This window comes from Panthera onca, chromosome B3 (assembly GCF_046562875.1).
Source record: "Panthera onca isolate mPanOnc1 chromosome B3, mPanOnc1 haplotype 2, whole genome shotgun sequence".
In the NCBI taxonomy this organism is placed as follows: Eukaryota; Metazoa; Chordata; class Mammalia; order Carnivora; family Felidae; genus Panthera; species Panthera onca.
Window position 1 is genome coordinate 105,658,772 of NC_138344.1, and position 15,645 is coordinate 105,674,416.

General features: G+C 44.0%; 1 protein-coding gene across 3 annotated transcripts in view; it reads left to right on the forward strand.

Annotated features, from left to right (window-relative positions):
• DAAM1 (dishevelled associated activator of morphogenesis 1) overlaps nucleotides 1–15,645 on the forward strand; it is a 176,895-nt gene that overhangs the window by 148,552 nt on the left and 12,698 nt on the right. For all 3 annotated transcript variants that reach the window (XM_060619942.3, XM_060619944.3, XM_060619943.3), the window contains 5 exons: nucleotides 1,789–1,873; nucleotides 7,565–7,671; nucleotides 9,465–9,553; nucleotides 10,410–10,578; nucleotides 14,706–14,813. In XM_060619942.3, coding sequence (XP_060475925.1) covers nucleotides 1,789–1,873; nucleotides 7,565–7,671; nucleotides 9,465–9,553; nucleotides 10,410–10,578; nucleotides 14,706–14,813 — 558 coding nt within the window. The remainder of the gene's footprint in view (nucleotides 1–1,788; nucleotides 1,874–7,564; nucleotides 7,672–9,464; nucleotides 9,554–10,409; nucleotides 10,579–14,705; nucleotides 14,814–15,645) is intronic.

Below are 15,645 nucleotides of genomic sequence, written 5' to 3' on the forward strand. Positions count from 1 at the left end.
TTCTAATTCTTGTTTAACATTTCTGGGCCTAATGGATGTTGTGTACAGAGAGGAAACGCCAGTGAAATAATGGCCATGGGAGTGCTTGGGGAAGTGTTCGTAATAACCCTACTAAGCGCTGTGTGAGAATGTTTAGGTTACAGAAGTACTGCTGCTTTTTTGTCCCCAGTGTAGAAAAGTCTGTTGGAAAGTGAGACACCTAGTTTATGAGCTTTATCTATGGACAGGCAGTGCGTAGTGCTTTACATGCATTATTTCACTCCATAGATGAGAAAACTTAAGGCTTTTTTTTTTTTTCTGAGTTATTTAATTATTTATTTATTTTGAGAGAGAGAGAGAGAGAGAGAGAGAGAGAGAGAGAGAGAAAGAGAGAGAAAGGGCATGAGTAGTGGAGGGGCAAAGAGAGAGAATCCCAAGCAGGCTCTGCACTGTCAGTGCAGAGCCCGATGCAGGGCTCGAACCCACGAACAGTGAGATCATGACCTGAGCCAAAACCAAGAGTAGGACACTTAACCAACTGAGCCACCCAGGCACCCTGAGAAAACTAAGGCTTAAGGAGAACTCGACCCGAGGTCACACTGGCCAGGAAGCATCACACAGGACTGAGGCCCAGTCTGATGCCAAAGCTCCCGCCTTCAAATATTCCGTGTGAAGGCTTCATGTCTTGCTCTGTATTTGTGTGCTTATGTCTTCATCTCCAGGCCAAAATGTGATTTTTCTTGAAGATCATAGACTAGAGGAACAGACAAATAACGTTAATATGCCACTTTAATAGTAGCTTAAAGAAGTAAGATATTTTTAAGTAAGTCTGGGTCTAATGCTTACAAATAGAACAAAAGAATGACTCTATTTTTCTAGCTAATAATCTGATTAAGATTCCCCCCTCCCCGAGTTTAGACTATTGGTTGTGTCTAATAAAAACACATTTTTACAAGTACATTTTAACTTCATGACTTTCTTCATAGTCAACACTTGTTGTCCTGACATAATCAAGCCATAAGTCCTAAAATTAGTTAATCATATAAATTTATGGTGAACAGAAAACATATTTGTGGTTTTGCTTAAATTCTTCCCTATTAGATATTAACTAGATAAATAGATTTTAAAAGGAATTTGGGATTGGGAATCAGGAGTTTCAAGTTTGTGTTAGGTACTGCCACTTTCCATATGTTTGACCTTGGGCAAATCAGCCATTCCGAGCCTCAGTTTGTCCCTCCATTAAAAAAAAAAAAAAAAAAAAAAATCATAGTTATTTTAAACCTCCAATGAAATATTATATGTGAAAACTCCTCAACCATGAAGTGCCTTACACATTCTATTCCATGTATTAGCTATTCAACTTTTTGACAGTAACAGATTCCAACCTTTTTTAAATCCATTTTTAATCTGAAAGCAGACTTTGAACATTCCTGATGAATAGTCAAGAATTCAGTTTTCCTCTTCTGTCTAGAATTCATGGATGCTGTATATTAAAGAGATAATTTGGATCTAGGTGTTTTCCCTATTTCTCATCCTCCGATCCCTTACATAAGGAAACTAAACAATAAAACATAACAGCTCTGTTCTCTTTGTCAGCAGAGCATTACAAAGTCCTGAAAGAATGTTAAAGCAGTTTCAAAATACTATTTTTAGGTGCAATATTGTCAGGAAATAAGCTTTCACTAAGAGATTTTGAGAAGAACGGTTCTTGAAAGTCAGCAGCTGGAGTAGCAAAATGAATGATCTTGCATTAAATTTTAATACCCGTGCCAATATTGTTAACAACAAAATAAAATACTCTTTCTCCAGGTTGAAATTGTCCAATGATGAAATCAAACGGGCAATTCTAACAATGGACGAGCAGGAAGATCTGCCCAAGGACATGTTGGAACAGGTGAGCTGCCAGACATATTTCAGAGCGTAAGCGACGACTGGCTTTCAGCAGGGAGTGGGATACTGAGAAAATCTGGTTGCTGCTGGTGGACAGTTTCCTCATCTCTGAACCAACGTTGAATGTGGCTCTCTTAGGAGATTGTATTCTCCCATTGCCCCTCAAAATGATGGGTGAGAAGGAAGGTCACGAGTTTGTCAAATGCCTGAGACCCACAGTGCCAGATTCTGTCTGTCCCTCATGCTGCAAGTAAGGTTATTATGCCTTCAGAGGTCATGCAAATCTAGCTTTTGGGAAGTGTTTGACAGGAGTATGGAGAATCTCACTCGCATTATGAGGTCACAGACTGCTACGTAAACTGATTCATTATGGAATCCTTAATACAGTTTGTGTCTTGGCCTTGACTCGCCATTCCTACACCACAGGAGCTACCGTTACACCCCCAGCTCTGTCACCTGCATCGAAATCAGTAGTGTTAGCCGTGGCCGGGCAAGCTGAATGTGGTGACTTCATGCTTTCCGTGCAGCCTTTCTATAACATGCTCTGCAGCCACTCCAACTCGGTTACGTGTTTCTCTGCAGCTTTCTTCAGTTGTTACCCAAATGACAATGTTGTGGAACTAGCACATGCTTCCGGGGTTATTACCTGCTTCTTGGTCTGGACCTAAATTTTTCTGTGCTTTGTGGAGATAGCCTCCATGCTCTGAGAATGTTCTGTCTGCTTGTCTCATTGTCCGTAGGACATAATCCTATTTTGAGTGATTTCGGTCAAGAGGTCCACGTCCCTTAGTGCCAGGTCCTCCAAAGGTTAACTGTGGATGCCGGTGATGGTGATGCCAGGCTGGACTGGGTGTCTCATCGTAGGCAGACTCGGCTCCCAGAAGCAGAGGAAAAGTCTGTTTGGCGTTAACTAACAGTGATCCTGGGTGGCATGGCCGCTCCAGGTGGAGTGCCTGTCTGCTTGTGCATTTTCTGTCGTGTTCTCACTGGTGTCCCAAAAGGCCTCAGACGCAGAGCAGGGAGTGATGGCTGAAGGGTCACCACACCTCCGTGCACCAGCCCCACCTGAAACCTGCAACTGGAATTGTCCTGGGGAAGGCCTCACACTTGGCAGTGGAATAACTTTTCATGCTGTCCTTTGTAATTTATTTTTTTTTTTTTACATTTATTTCTTTTTGAGAGACACAGCATGAGCGGGGGAGGGGCAGAGAGAGAGGGAGACACAGAATCCGAAGTAGGCTCTAGGCTGTCAGCACAGAGCTTCAAGCAGAGCTTGAACCCACGGACCATGAGATCATGACCTGAGCTAAATTTGGACGCTTAACTGACTGAGCCACCCAGGTGCTCCCATGCTGTCTTTTTTGAGGTTTGACTTAGTTATCAATACTTAATAACTATATACCAAGCCTATTGGGATACTTTGTGTACAAATAGTTTAAAGGTGATTCCTAAACCAAAAATTAATTTTTAGAGCATTTAACAGCTTCTCTGCACATACTTTCTCTTCTTCTCTTTCTCCACCTAGCAAGAGTCTCCACCCAGAGGTGCAGCCCAGCTCCCCTCTGCCCCTCTCTGGCCCCCAGGTGACCCTGCATGCTAGTTGCCTGCATCAGAAGCTGCTCACACAGAGGGAAGAACTGTGCAGAAAACTGCTTTGGTCCTTAGGCCTTTAGCCCCTATTGACAAGGTCGTATGTTTAAAATTCCACAAGATCTGTTTACTGTGAAATTGCATCCAGCGAAATTCCTCCTTGAGGGAAGGGATTTCAAAATCTTGCCAAAAGGGCTTGCAGTGCAAATAGAATGTACTTCAAATAAATACAAGTAAGAAAATCAATGGACTGATGCAGAATCTGGCCAAGTGGGATACTTTTGACCTGGTCTCCCCCGATAATTCTGTGTGTGTCTTACTCTCTGGTCTTCTACCACGCTCTTTCTTCTCCTTCTCATTCTACTGTTCTTCCTCTGCTCCCTCATCCTTCACACAGCACTTCTCCCAGACAAGCTCTGAAGCTAACATCGCTTTACTCTTAATTATGAGAACCACATTCATTCCTTCCTTGCCTTTTTTAACTGCTGAGCTCAGAACTCAGACAAGATTAATACAGTCTTTCTTGGAATACGTACCTTTCTCCTTATTCCCGGGTGTTCGTCTAACTCTTCATCCTCTCTTAAAACTATCCACACACAGTCTGTCACTCGACTCTTCTTTGGGAAGGACTGAACCTTTAGCAGGTGCCTCTTAACAGTGTTCTGTACAAAAGAGAGCTAGTGGTTGTGGTATCGTGAACAGGGCTGTGGACTTTGCACAACCAATGCATGTGTCACGGGAGGAGGGGGAATCCCTGACACTAGACCTGAGTTTCCTTGCCCAGTAGATAAAAATCCAAACTGAAGGGAAAAAACAAGTTTTTGTCTCTCCCTTCTCCCTTCTCCCTTCTCCCTTCTCCCTTCTCCTCCCTTCTCCCTTCTCCTCCCTTCTCCCTTCTCCCTTCTCCCTTCTCCCTTCTCCTCCCTTCTCCTCCCTTCTCCTCCCTTCTCCTCCCTTCTCCTCCCTTCTCCTCCCTTCTCCTCCCTTCTCCTCCCTTCTCCTCCCTTCTCCTCCCTTCTCCTCCCTTCTCCTCCCTTCTCCTCCCTTCTCCTCCCTTCTCCTCCCTTCTCCTCCCTTCTCCTCCCTTCTCCTCCCTTCTCCTCCCTTCTCCTCCCTTCTCCTCCCTTCTCCTCCCTTCTCCTCCCTTCTCCTCCCTTCTCCTCCCTTCTCCTCCCTTCTCCTCCCTTCTCCTCCCTTCTCCTCCCTTCTCCTCCCTTCTCCTCCCTTCTCCTCCCTTCTCCTCCCTTCTCCTCCCTTCTCCTCCCTTCTCCTCCCTTCTCCTCCCTTCTCCTCCCTTCTCCTCCCTTCTCCTCCCTTCTCCTCCCTTCTCCTCCCTTCTCCTCCCTTCTCCTCCCTTCTCCTCCCTTCTCCTCCCTTCTCCTCCCTTCTCCTCCCTTCTCCTCCCTTCTCCTCCCTTCTCCTCCCTTCTCCTCCCTTCTCCTCCCTTCTCCTCCCTTCTCCTCCCTTCTCCTCCCTTCTCCCTTCTCCCTTCTCCCTTCTCCCTTCTCCCTTCTCCCTTCTCCTTGTCTTACTACCTTCCTTCTACACTGAGGAAAAGCTAGAAGATACTTGTCCTGTCCACTGGCACCATTTGAACACAGGAACACAAATGCCTAGAAGCTATCAGGCCACTAGACCCATGAACGCACTGGCATCTGCATCCACTACATCCTCCTAGGAAGGAGGGGGTGTCCCTGGGCTCTGCTCCGGCCCAGCCCTTTCTTCTGCTCAGGGACCCAGCCAGATCAGAGGACTGCCCTTCTCCTAGATCATACGCCTTTCCCTCTTGACTCTTAACTTGTTCGTGTCTCAGCCTTCCACAAAACAGCTTTTAATACCACATTCCACGTAGCCACCATCCTCTCTCTTTCTCAGTATAAGCAAAGTTCTTGAAAGCTTGTCCACACTCGCCTCCTGTTCACTCTTCCTCACCTCCCTAAAGCTGTTTTCACTAAGGACTTACCACCTCCTTATTGCCAAAGCCAGGAGGCACTTTGCAGTCCTTATCTTCCTTGACTTGTTGGTGGTATGCAACACCAATGGCCACTTGCTCCATGATGAAATGCTTTTCTTTGGCATTTCATTGTCTCCTCTGAAGGTTCCTCCTCTTGTCCTCATTCCTCAAAAGCTGGCTTCTCTCCAGCCCTGCTTTGTTTCTCTTGGTGGTTCCCCTGGTTACCTCACTCCCATCCATGCATGTTACAACCAATATCAATGCTTTGTCTTTCAAATAGATCTCTTTAGGATGTCACACCCATTTGTCCACCTGCCTAGGAATCACTCTTGGTTCTCTTGCTAGTATTTCAAACACTAAACTCACTTTCTCAAAACCCACCCGCTCTCCTCCAGCCATCTCTTCCTCGGTTTCCTGTTACACTCTGTGTACTTTGTTGCCTAAGCCAAAAGTCTGGACCTCATCCTTTTGACCCTCTACCATAAACCATCCATCAGCAAGTCAGGCCAATTGTATTCAACCCCCACCTAAATAGCTCTAGAATCTACTCACTATCCAATCCAGGCCTCTGCCCTCTCTCACCTGGACTACTACAGCAACAGTCTAATGCCAACCCCCTAATACTTTTGATCCTTTCTAGTTCTTTCTCCATTCTGTGAGCATGGTGGTCTTTTTACAATGCAAATTCACTCTCCTACCTAAGATTTTAAGCTACACCCCAGTGCCCACATAAAGACTGAACTTCTTACAAGGTCCTTGCTGCTACCTGGCCTTGACCTCTGATGCCATTGCAGCTGTCCTTCTACTTGCATAAATGCTGTGCCACCCATTCCAGACCCTGCCACTTGATATGCACTCTGCCTGGAATATATTTACAACCGCATACCATTCACCTGGAGTTCTAGTTCTTTCTCTGCTGGTGGCATCCAGACTGACTGCCTTTTCTGAGGTCCCTTATTTAAATCCAACAAACTTTGGAAACCTACTAAATGAACCATCCAAATGCCAGCTTCAAGTTATGGGGAGGATCTTGGGGTTCAGAGGGTCAATGTCATTAAAAAAATGTATATATCCAAGGGTATTTGATCCAGAAAATAGCACACATGGTCAGGGCTGTGGGTGTATATACATCTATTTGTAACTTTAAAGGAAATCAGACACAGAGTACTTTTTCAACTTTAAATATTATTGTTATTTCTTCCACATTCCATGCTCATTTATCCCTCCAAAATAAAATAATGGAATCAACAACTTCAAATCCTGATGTTTTTCTCATCCATCTTTTTTACATGGAACAAAAAATGAGATGGAATTAGATAAGCCAGAGAAATAAACAAAATTGAATGGAAAATACACATAGAATTACTCATTCTAGCATGATGTAATAGAAAAAAGCATTGAGCTGGCAGTCAAGAGACCTAAGTTCTATTTCTGACGAATACATGAATTTTCTTTATAATCCTGGGTAAGTGGTTTAATCTCTCTGGACCTCAGTTTTATCACCTACTTGATGAGAGCATTGCATCTCCGAAGTCCCTCTAATGGTCTATGCGAAGCAGATACTGCTACAGGGCTTCCACGATCTGATTTGAGAGACCATATAGAACAGAAAGGTGCCATAAACGAATCTTATACCAATAAGTAAAAAAAGGAAAGTTTTTTGAATATTTGAATAATATTTCATCAAAATATTATTGACATACATCACTGTATAAATTTAAAGTGTATAGCATAATAGTTTGACACTTACAAATGTGAAATGATTATCATAATACGTTTAGCATCTGTCATGTCCTATAGATACAATAAAAAAGGAAAAAAAGAAAAACATTTCTTCCTTGTAATGAGAATGCTTAGAATTGACCTTCCTAACAACTTCCCTATATGTTATACAGCAGCGTTAGCTATCATCATGCTGTACATTCTATCCCTAGAACTTAATGTATCTGGTAACTGGAAGTTGGTACCTTTGGACCACCTACCTGGAAAGATTTAATCACGTAGCATATTTTAACAATGACCCGGAAGTAGCACTTCTAAATGAAACCAAAGTTACAGTCTTGTCCTAGGGCCAATTAACAGAAAGAGTGAAAAATTACTGCAATAATTCCGTTATAAATTTCAGTTCTAATACTTGTGTGTACTTTTTAGCTCTTGAAATTTGTTCCCGAAAAAAGTGACATTGACCTGTTGGAGGAACATAAACATGAACTGGATCGCATGGCCAAGGCTGACAGGTTCCTTTTTGAGATGAGCCGGTGAGTTTGGAAATGCATAAAATGTGAACATGCCCTCTACCTTTCTAAGGAAGTTAAACTTTCAATCCTGGTTGAATTATTTGGGCCAATAACCTGGCTTAACTTGAAGCCTTTTTAAATTGCAAAATCTTCTGAAGCCTGAGTTGTGTGGAATTTGTTTTGTTCATGTGAGTTCTTGCCCATGGGTGAACCAGGGTGAGGGCTTCTTCACAATTACCTCTATTTCTGGACCTAAACAGGTCATAACTTTTCCTGGTTCCAGTCGGGGTCATTCTCCTTACCACTTTGACTTCTTGGAATCGTATCTCACTCCTCTCTGTACCTCAGCATCTCAAAAAATAGACTCAGCAATGTCGACCTAGAGCCCACATTACTGAACTGCTAGGGTCTGCATGTCAAATCCTGACCCATGCAGACATCTCTAATCAATCATGGCATACTTCCCGTGAAGCCTTGGCAAGCATTTTCAACCCCTCTCCAGAAAGCCCAGAGGCAGCCACTGCTTCATAATTTTGTTTGGCATGTGAGCTGAGTCTCTTTGCCATCCTCGGCCTGGAAATTTGATTCTGCATTAGACAAGGACCAGTGGTCCTGAGACTCTCAGTCACCCCCAGGGCAGCACTCTTCCCCTGAATATCAAAGGCCTACGAGTGTAGCTCAGGTGAACATATCTCTCGCTGTACGTTTCTACCATATCCAGAATTATTTTGTTGTTTGTCCATCCCAACTTGTCATTTTGTATATATACTACTGTAGGACAAAGGATGGTTTTGGATTTTTGACAAGTGGGCCCAGCAACCCTGTGTATCAATAGGTAGATGGTCACTTGCGTAGCTGCCATTTTGTCATTGTCTAGCTCTGTGCATGCATCGTCCCACTTGATCCTCTCATCTGCCCTGCCAAGAGGGCTGGTAAGTAGGGAGGTATTCTCTTCCATCTGATGGAGGAGTTAAGTTACCTGCCAGAGGTCACCTAATAAGAGGAGAACCTGGACTGCAAACCCAGGTCTGCCTGATTATATGGTATCATTTTGGAGGAGGGGCTACTGCACTGAAGTTTCCACTAGAGAGCAGGTAAGGCAGTGGTTTGGTTTCAGAAGACCTTGGCAAGAATGCTCTGCCCTCGCCCATCAGCAGTAGCAACCTATCTTACTGATGACCAGGCTGCTTTGTACCCTCTTATCTTTGGTCACCAGTTGCCATCTTGAAGGCACAGCCTGCCAGCCCTGAGGGGAGCAGATAGGGAGCTAACTGTAAAGAAAGAGGAAGGTTTGGGAACATGAGTGGGGAGAAGACGAGGAGAGAATGCCGGAGACAAGTTTTACTCCACAGCTTTGCCAAAGGCAAATTTTGTGGAAAGTTAAGTATAGGAGAGACATAGGAAACAGCCCCTTACGTGCAGCAGAATGGGGAGGTTTTGCATTCTCATTCCTTTTTATCTCTTCTGTCTTCACAAGAGCTGCTGGGACTCTGAGGAAAGGGAGGTGGCAACTCTCCTTTTCTTTTAGCAGTTGCCTGACCTGGTTAGAGCTAAGGACCCTGCTGCCATTGCCCAAATACCTCCTGTTGGTCAGAGGGAAATGGGCTCTCCAGGCGAAGTGACCTCATTTCCTGTCCAGCAGGGGAATTGTGCAGGCTTGTGTGTGTGTGTGTGTGTGTGTGTGTGTGTGTGTGTGTGTGTGTGTGAGAGTGTTGGGGGGGTGGTGCTCTAAGGCACCTCCACTTCCATATCCATTAAGTGAACATAGATAATATATTAAGTAGGTGTTCATTAGTCCATTCTTGCTCTTACAGCATCAATCATTACCAGCAAAGACTGCAATCGCTGTACTTCAAAAAGAAGTTTGCAGAGCGTGTGGCAGAAGTGAAACCTAAAGTAGAAGGTAAAGTCAGGCCTCCAGATTGAAAGTGATGTTCATCTTAAGTGCCCATTTGCAACTGCAACCCAAGTGCAGGTAGTAAACAGGATCCCTTGGGTGATTTTTTTTTTTTTTTTTTTTGCTTAAAATCTTTTGAAATTGTGATGAGTAATTACTTAATGTCTGCACTTGGCCCTGTGGCCCAGCCTGGGTTCTGGAGCCCACAGCACATCTCCCGAGCTCCTCTGTAGAATCAGGCTTTTAACATCCTGGATGTTGGTCAGAACGTATCTGACCGCTACTAGCATTAAACCTGTAGCCAGCTTTATTGCAATGGTGCCTTACTAGGTATTTCTAAGGGAAGATTTGAGGCTATTAAATTTTTAAGTGTTTGAAAAAATGGGCATCTGAAGAACACAGCCACAGAATGCAGGCTGGACTCAGGACCCTGCTCAAGCCCCAGTCTCTGAGGACACCTGCAAGCTATAACATGAAACACATTTGGCCAGTTTTTCTGTCAATAGACTTGATCAGTTATCCTCTCAGTCTTACTCATACCAGGCAAGAAAGTGTTTGCAGAGGAATGTGGGAAATGCAATCACTGTTTCATATATCCCTGCTTACAGTTGATGAGCCAGTCAAGAAAAGGACTAAGAAAGGATAGGCTGGTGCGGCTGTGGGTCTCTTGAGCAACGTGAGCTGGCTCTCCCTGTCCCCCTGCTCTTTGCTTCTAGGTTAGGTGTTTTGTAAGTGCTCCCTGGTAGTCTAGTGACCCAGGCTTACATCGTCCGTGTCTGCTCCCAGGTGTGTGGATTTAGGCTGGGTGTCCCTGGAAAGTCCTGGTGGTAGTAGTTGTGTTCATGTGTGCTTTGTTTTGAAGCAATTCGTTCTGGCTCAGAAGAGGTGTTTAGGAGCAACGCCCTGAAGCAGTTGCTAGAAGTGGTTTTGGCATTTGGAAATTACATGAACAAAGGCCAAAGAGGCAATGCGTATGGATTCAAGATATCCAGCCTAAACAAGATTGCTGACACAAAATCTAGTATTGACAAGTAAGTATGGTATCTTCCAACACTTGGAGGATCCAGGAGCTTAGGTCAGGACCCCTCTGGGCCTCCTGGGCCTCCCTGATCCTGCAGCCTCTGGTTTGCTGGTCTCCTGCTCATGCTCTTTCCTTCTCTCCAAGAGAGAAGTGACCTCTCTTCTCTCACAGTTATAAATATCCCTAAATTCCCATTGGGCCAATTATCCTTCATCCATTTTCAGTCCCCAGGGATATCAGCTAGTCTAAGTTTTAGGGTTTTCTTGGGTAAACTTTTTGTTATAGTATAATACACTAAGAACAAGTCCACCAGTCTTAAATTTCACAAATTGGACACCTCTGTATAACTAGTCCCCAGAACAAGAAACAGAATGTGACCCACATGCTGCTGGTCTCCTCATGACCTCTCCCAGTCACAACCCCTCCACAGAGAACTGTGTTCTAGGGGAAAAGAGAAAACTGACAGCCGATGATGGGAAGCTTGTTGGGCTTTTAGGGTATGTCTTCCTTTATACATTGACACTAGCGGCTATAAAAACTGATGGGGTCTAAGTGCATTTTGGCTGTTGGTATTAAGCCGCTGCTCCCAGGACTCCTCAGAATGCTTCCTAGAAAGTGTAAAAGTGAACAGATTCTTGTTAGAAACACTGAGAGGTGGAAATGCTCTGGTGTCATTAACAGAATCGTTAGGCATAGTAACACCAGTTTCCCTGAGAGCCCTGTTTCTCTAAGGTTCTTACTGACTTCAAAGCAACTTGCCCAATTGTCTCTAAGGCAAACTTCTCTGCATCCAAATTCTTTTTAAAAATAGGCTGTTCATCCTAATTATTCCTAACTAGCAAGGGCTTTTTACTCTATATTTTCTATAAGGTTAGTGATGCATAGCATTATGGCAACCCTGAATCCATCCTATAAAGAAATAAGCAGGGTGGGGGAGCCTGGGTGGCTCAGTCGGTTAAACATCTGTCTCTGGGTTTTGGCTCAGGTCATGATCTCATGGTTCTTGAGTTTGGCCCTGCTTCAGGCTCTGTGATGGCAGCATGAAGCCTGCTTTGGGGATTCTTTTTCTTCCTCTCTCTGCGCACCCCCCCCCCCTCACCCCCTCCACTCACACTTGCTCTCTTTCAAATAAATAAACTTTAAAAAAAGAAATAAGCAGTGAGTGTGTTAAGTTGTAGGGCTAAACCTTATTTTTTGCATCATGTAGAGATAGATTAACAAAGGGCAGCTGTTCTATCACCACCTTATTTTTAATGTGAGCACTTGATCCTTCCAGAGCACTTTCATATTTGATTGTGTGAAGTGCACGGGCCAAGTGCTACATTGCCTACTGTCAGATAAAGAAACTGAGGCAATGTCAAGTGGCTCATTTAGTCTGCCTAAGATCACAAGCAAGGTATTTGGTCTCACAGGTATTTGACACCTGTCCTATTGTCCCCACCTCTACTCTAACAACAGATGGATCTTATTTGTAGGTTGTAGTAGGTAACTGCAACATCTCACCTGCATATAAGCAGCAGTCACCTTTTTTCTTTTTTTCTTTTTTTTATTTTTTTAATTATTTTTATTTTTTTTTATTTTAGAGAGTCCATGCAAGCAGTGGGGTGGTGAGGGGAAGAGAGGGAGAGGGAGGAAGGGAGGGAGCAAATCGTAAGCAGGCTCAGTGCAAAGCCCAACATGGGGCTCGATCCCACAACCCTTGGGATCATGACCTGAACCAAACTGTAGAATCGGATGCTTCACTGACTGAGCCACCCAGGCACCCAAGAGCAGTCACCTTTTTTGAGGAAGGGTGTTCTCTTCAACTGGGCTTGTAAGTTGGAGAGGAAAGAGACCTTTACTACCATTTAGGTCTTCTCTCTCTCTCCCCCCCACCCTCCCCTAATACCTTCTGCCATTACCTATCAGCCATTACTGATAACCTGGCACTTGCTATGTGATTATCTGCTTATGGAAGTTACTACAGAATTTATCTAATACACAAGCCTTTTCAAAACAATAAATTAAAAATATTTCTGTTCTTTTCTTCCCTCTTCTTCCTGTGAATATTTGGTCCCTGGAAATAGTACCAGTGTCTTCTAAACCCATAGTGCCTAAGCACAGTGCCTTGTTTATAAGCAGTCACTCATTGGGGAGCCTGGGTGGCTCAGTCGGTTAAGCGTCCGACTTCAGCTCAGGTCACGATCTCGCGGTCCGTGAGTTCGAGCCCCGCGTCAGGCTCTGGGCTGATGGCTCAGAGCCTGGAGCCTGTTTCCGATTCTGTGTCTCTCTCTCTCTCTCTGCCCCTCCCCCGTTCATGCTCTGTCTCTGTCTCAAAAATAAATAAATGTTAAAAAAAAAAAAAATTTATAAGCAGTCACTCAATTAAATGTCAGTTGAATCTTATCAAACTGCACAAGGGTGGGACGGTGCGCATGAGGGACACATTTACTCTGCATTAAAGGCTTGTTTCCAGTTATACCAGCGAAAAATCAAATGTGTGGCTGTTGTTTTCATTCTTTAAGAACTTACATTCAGTCGAATTAGGTGTTACTTGGATAGCACACAAATGTGAGTGCTCTGATCTAGGTTGAAGTCTTTCTACATGAAGAAAAGTATATATGGTTAATTAAGTTCCCTCCGAATCACAAAGCATCTCTGTGAAACAGTGAAGAGAAATGGCTCCGCTCTGTCTCGTGACAGTCGCTGGGATTTTACTTCCTCACGCAGCAGGCACATGGGCTGATGCTCAGCTTCTGGGAGCAGCAGAATTGAAGTGGAAGGATAACAGCTCAGTGTCTGCAAAGGAAATGGCCGGAATATTAGCCACCGATTTACTTTGCTGAGCTATTGTTTTCTAATTATTTCTTGAGAGCAAGAAAAATAGAAGAAAAGTTTTTTTCACGTGTGGGTCAGTTGACTCCGAGGAATGGGATTGCCTTGGCGTCTATGAAGATGCAAGGGTAACCAGAAGTGGAAAGCATTTCGTTGTTGTTGGAAAGGAAATGGTTTGACAACTCTGCTTCATGGTAGTTGGGGGTGGATGGGACTGTTGGGATGTAGCATCGTGAGTTAACAAATTGCCTACAAATTACGGACATGTTTTTAAAGAATTACATTTGTGTCCTCCTGATTATGGTAACCTTCAGTAGACTAGTGGTTCTTGATCCTGGCTCTTAGAATTACCAGGGAGTTTTTAAAAATACCCATGCCTGGCCCCACCTCATTCCAGTGAAATGAATCTCAGGTTGGCCCAGGCATCCAGGGCCCAGGTGACTGTAATGTGCATTAGAGTCAGGGACAACAGGACCAGACTGCTACAGCTTTGCCTAACAGACAGTGTTATCAGACATCCACTTTTTCAACCCAGGTCAGTCAGGGTTCAGTGCTGTCACCACCAAAGAGGGAGCTGGGTTGTACAGTTAGGAGCTCAAGTGTTGCTAAAATTAGGAAATGGATTTTTGGCTGCAAAGATGTCATAGCCATGATGGCACAGTCCTGGTCCACTTCCAGGACCAGCCCTAAAGCAGGAGGCCTTCTAACTTCCTGAATGTCCTTTGCTGCAACAGCAAAACAATCGAGTCAGAAGGGAAAAAAGCTAACAAAGTGAGTCAGAGGATTGGGGGGTGGGGGGGCAGAGGGAGGGAGTTATTGAAGAGTTGAAAAAGCTTAAATGAGAATTATCAATAAATTCTTATCAGTGAGTTGCTGCTCTGTACTTTGAGATTTGAAAAATAGCTATCCTTTTCAGTGAATTAAACATCCCTCCATCCCCACCCCGGCTGGCCCCATCCCGTTGTCATGAACCTCAGGCACACCTTGTCTTTGGGAGGATGCGCTGTGAAGCTATGTCCCCACTGGCAGTGGTTCCAATTCATTTCTGTCATCCAGATTTTGAAGGATGTTTGTTATGAGCCAAAGTGGTAATTCTTATCCCCTTCCCTTTTAGAAGAGATATGCTTCCTTTCATTGTAAGTTATGTAAATCCCGTGTAGGCCCTCCCCTTATCCCCTTCTCTTGAGAATCCCTGCCTTAAAGGAATCTCCAAATTTTAAAATGAATGCAGGAGTATAGCATTCTTGCAGGTTCAGCCACTTGGATATGCAAATCATATGCAGATATTAACCATGTTTAATACTTTTTCTTCCTCTATTGTAGGAATATTACACTTCTGCACTATCTCATAACCATTGTGGAAAATAAATACCCCAAGGTCCTCAATCTAAATGAAGAACTGCGGGACATTCCTCAAGCAGCAAAAGTAAAGTAAGTACCTACCTGTGAATTGTTTTAGTCTTTTAAGTCACTTGGACTGTGCTTTAGCCATTGAGGTGGTCAGCTGGCATCGCGTGAAGAGGGTCCTTCTGTTTGCTTTCCCCTGAGTAGCATATGAAGTAAAGTTTGAATCCTACCCAAGTCACTGAAATATGTTACATACTTTTGAATATATATGTATATATATGAATACACACACACACACACGCATACATGTTTTGTATTTCCTTTGGATTATTCCTGCATGCAATTTTTAACCGCCAGGAAACCCAATTTTCTGGGTTATTAAGAGTATAAGAAAGGAATACAGTTTCACTAGTACTTTTAAAAGGTAGTTCTGTTACATACAGGTAGGAGCACTCTTAGTTAATGAGGAAACATGGCTAAGCAAATAGAACGTAAATGTCAGGGCGTTGCTAGTAATTTTCACATGTGCACACACTCTCAGAAACCAAGGCAGCCTTTTAATGGAAAGCAGTCTTTATGCAAATGAAGAAACTAAAAATAAAATGGAAAGTTGCCAAACTTTCACCACAGACTTCACACCACTTTTCAGAGACTGAAGAGCAGGCAGTTTTCCTTGTTGTTCTTCCCTCCTGCTTTTGGCCCTTTAAAAAAAAATAAATGCATAGGGGCGCCTGGGTGGCTCAGGCGGTTAAGCATCCAACTCTTGACTCCGGCTCAGGTCATGATCTCGCAGTTCATGGGTTTGAGCCCCACGTCAGGCTCTATGCTGAGAGCACAGAGCCTGCTTCGGATTCTTTCTCTCCCTCTCTCTCTCTGCCCCTCCCCTGCTTGTGCTCTCTCTCTCTGTCTCTCTCTC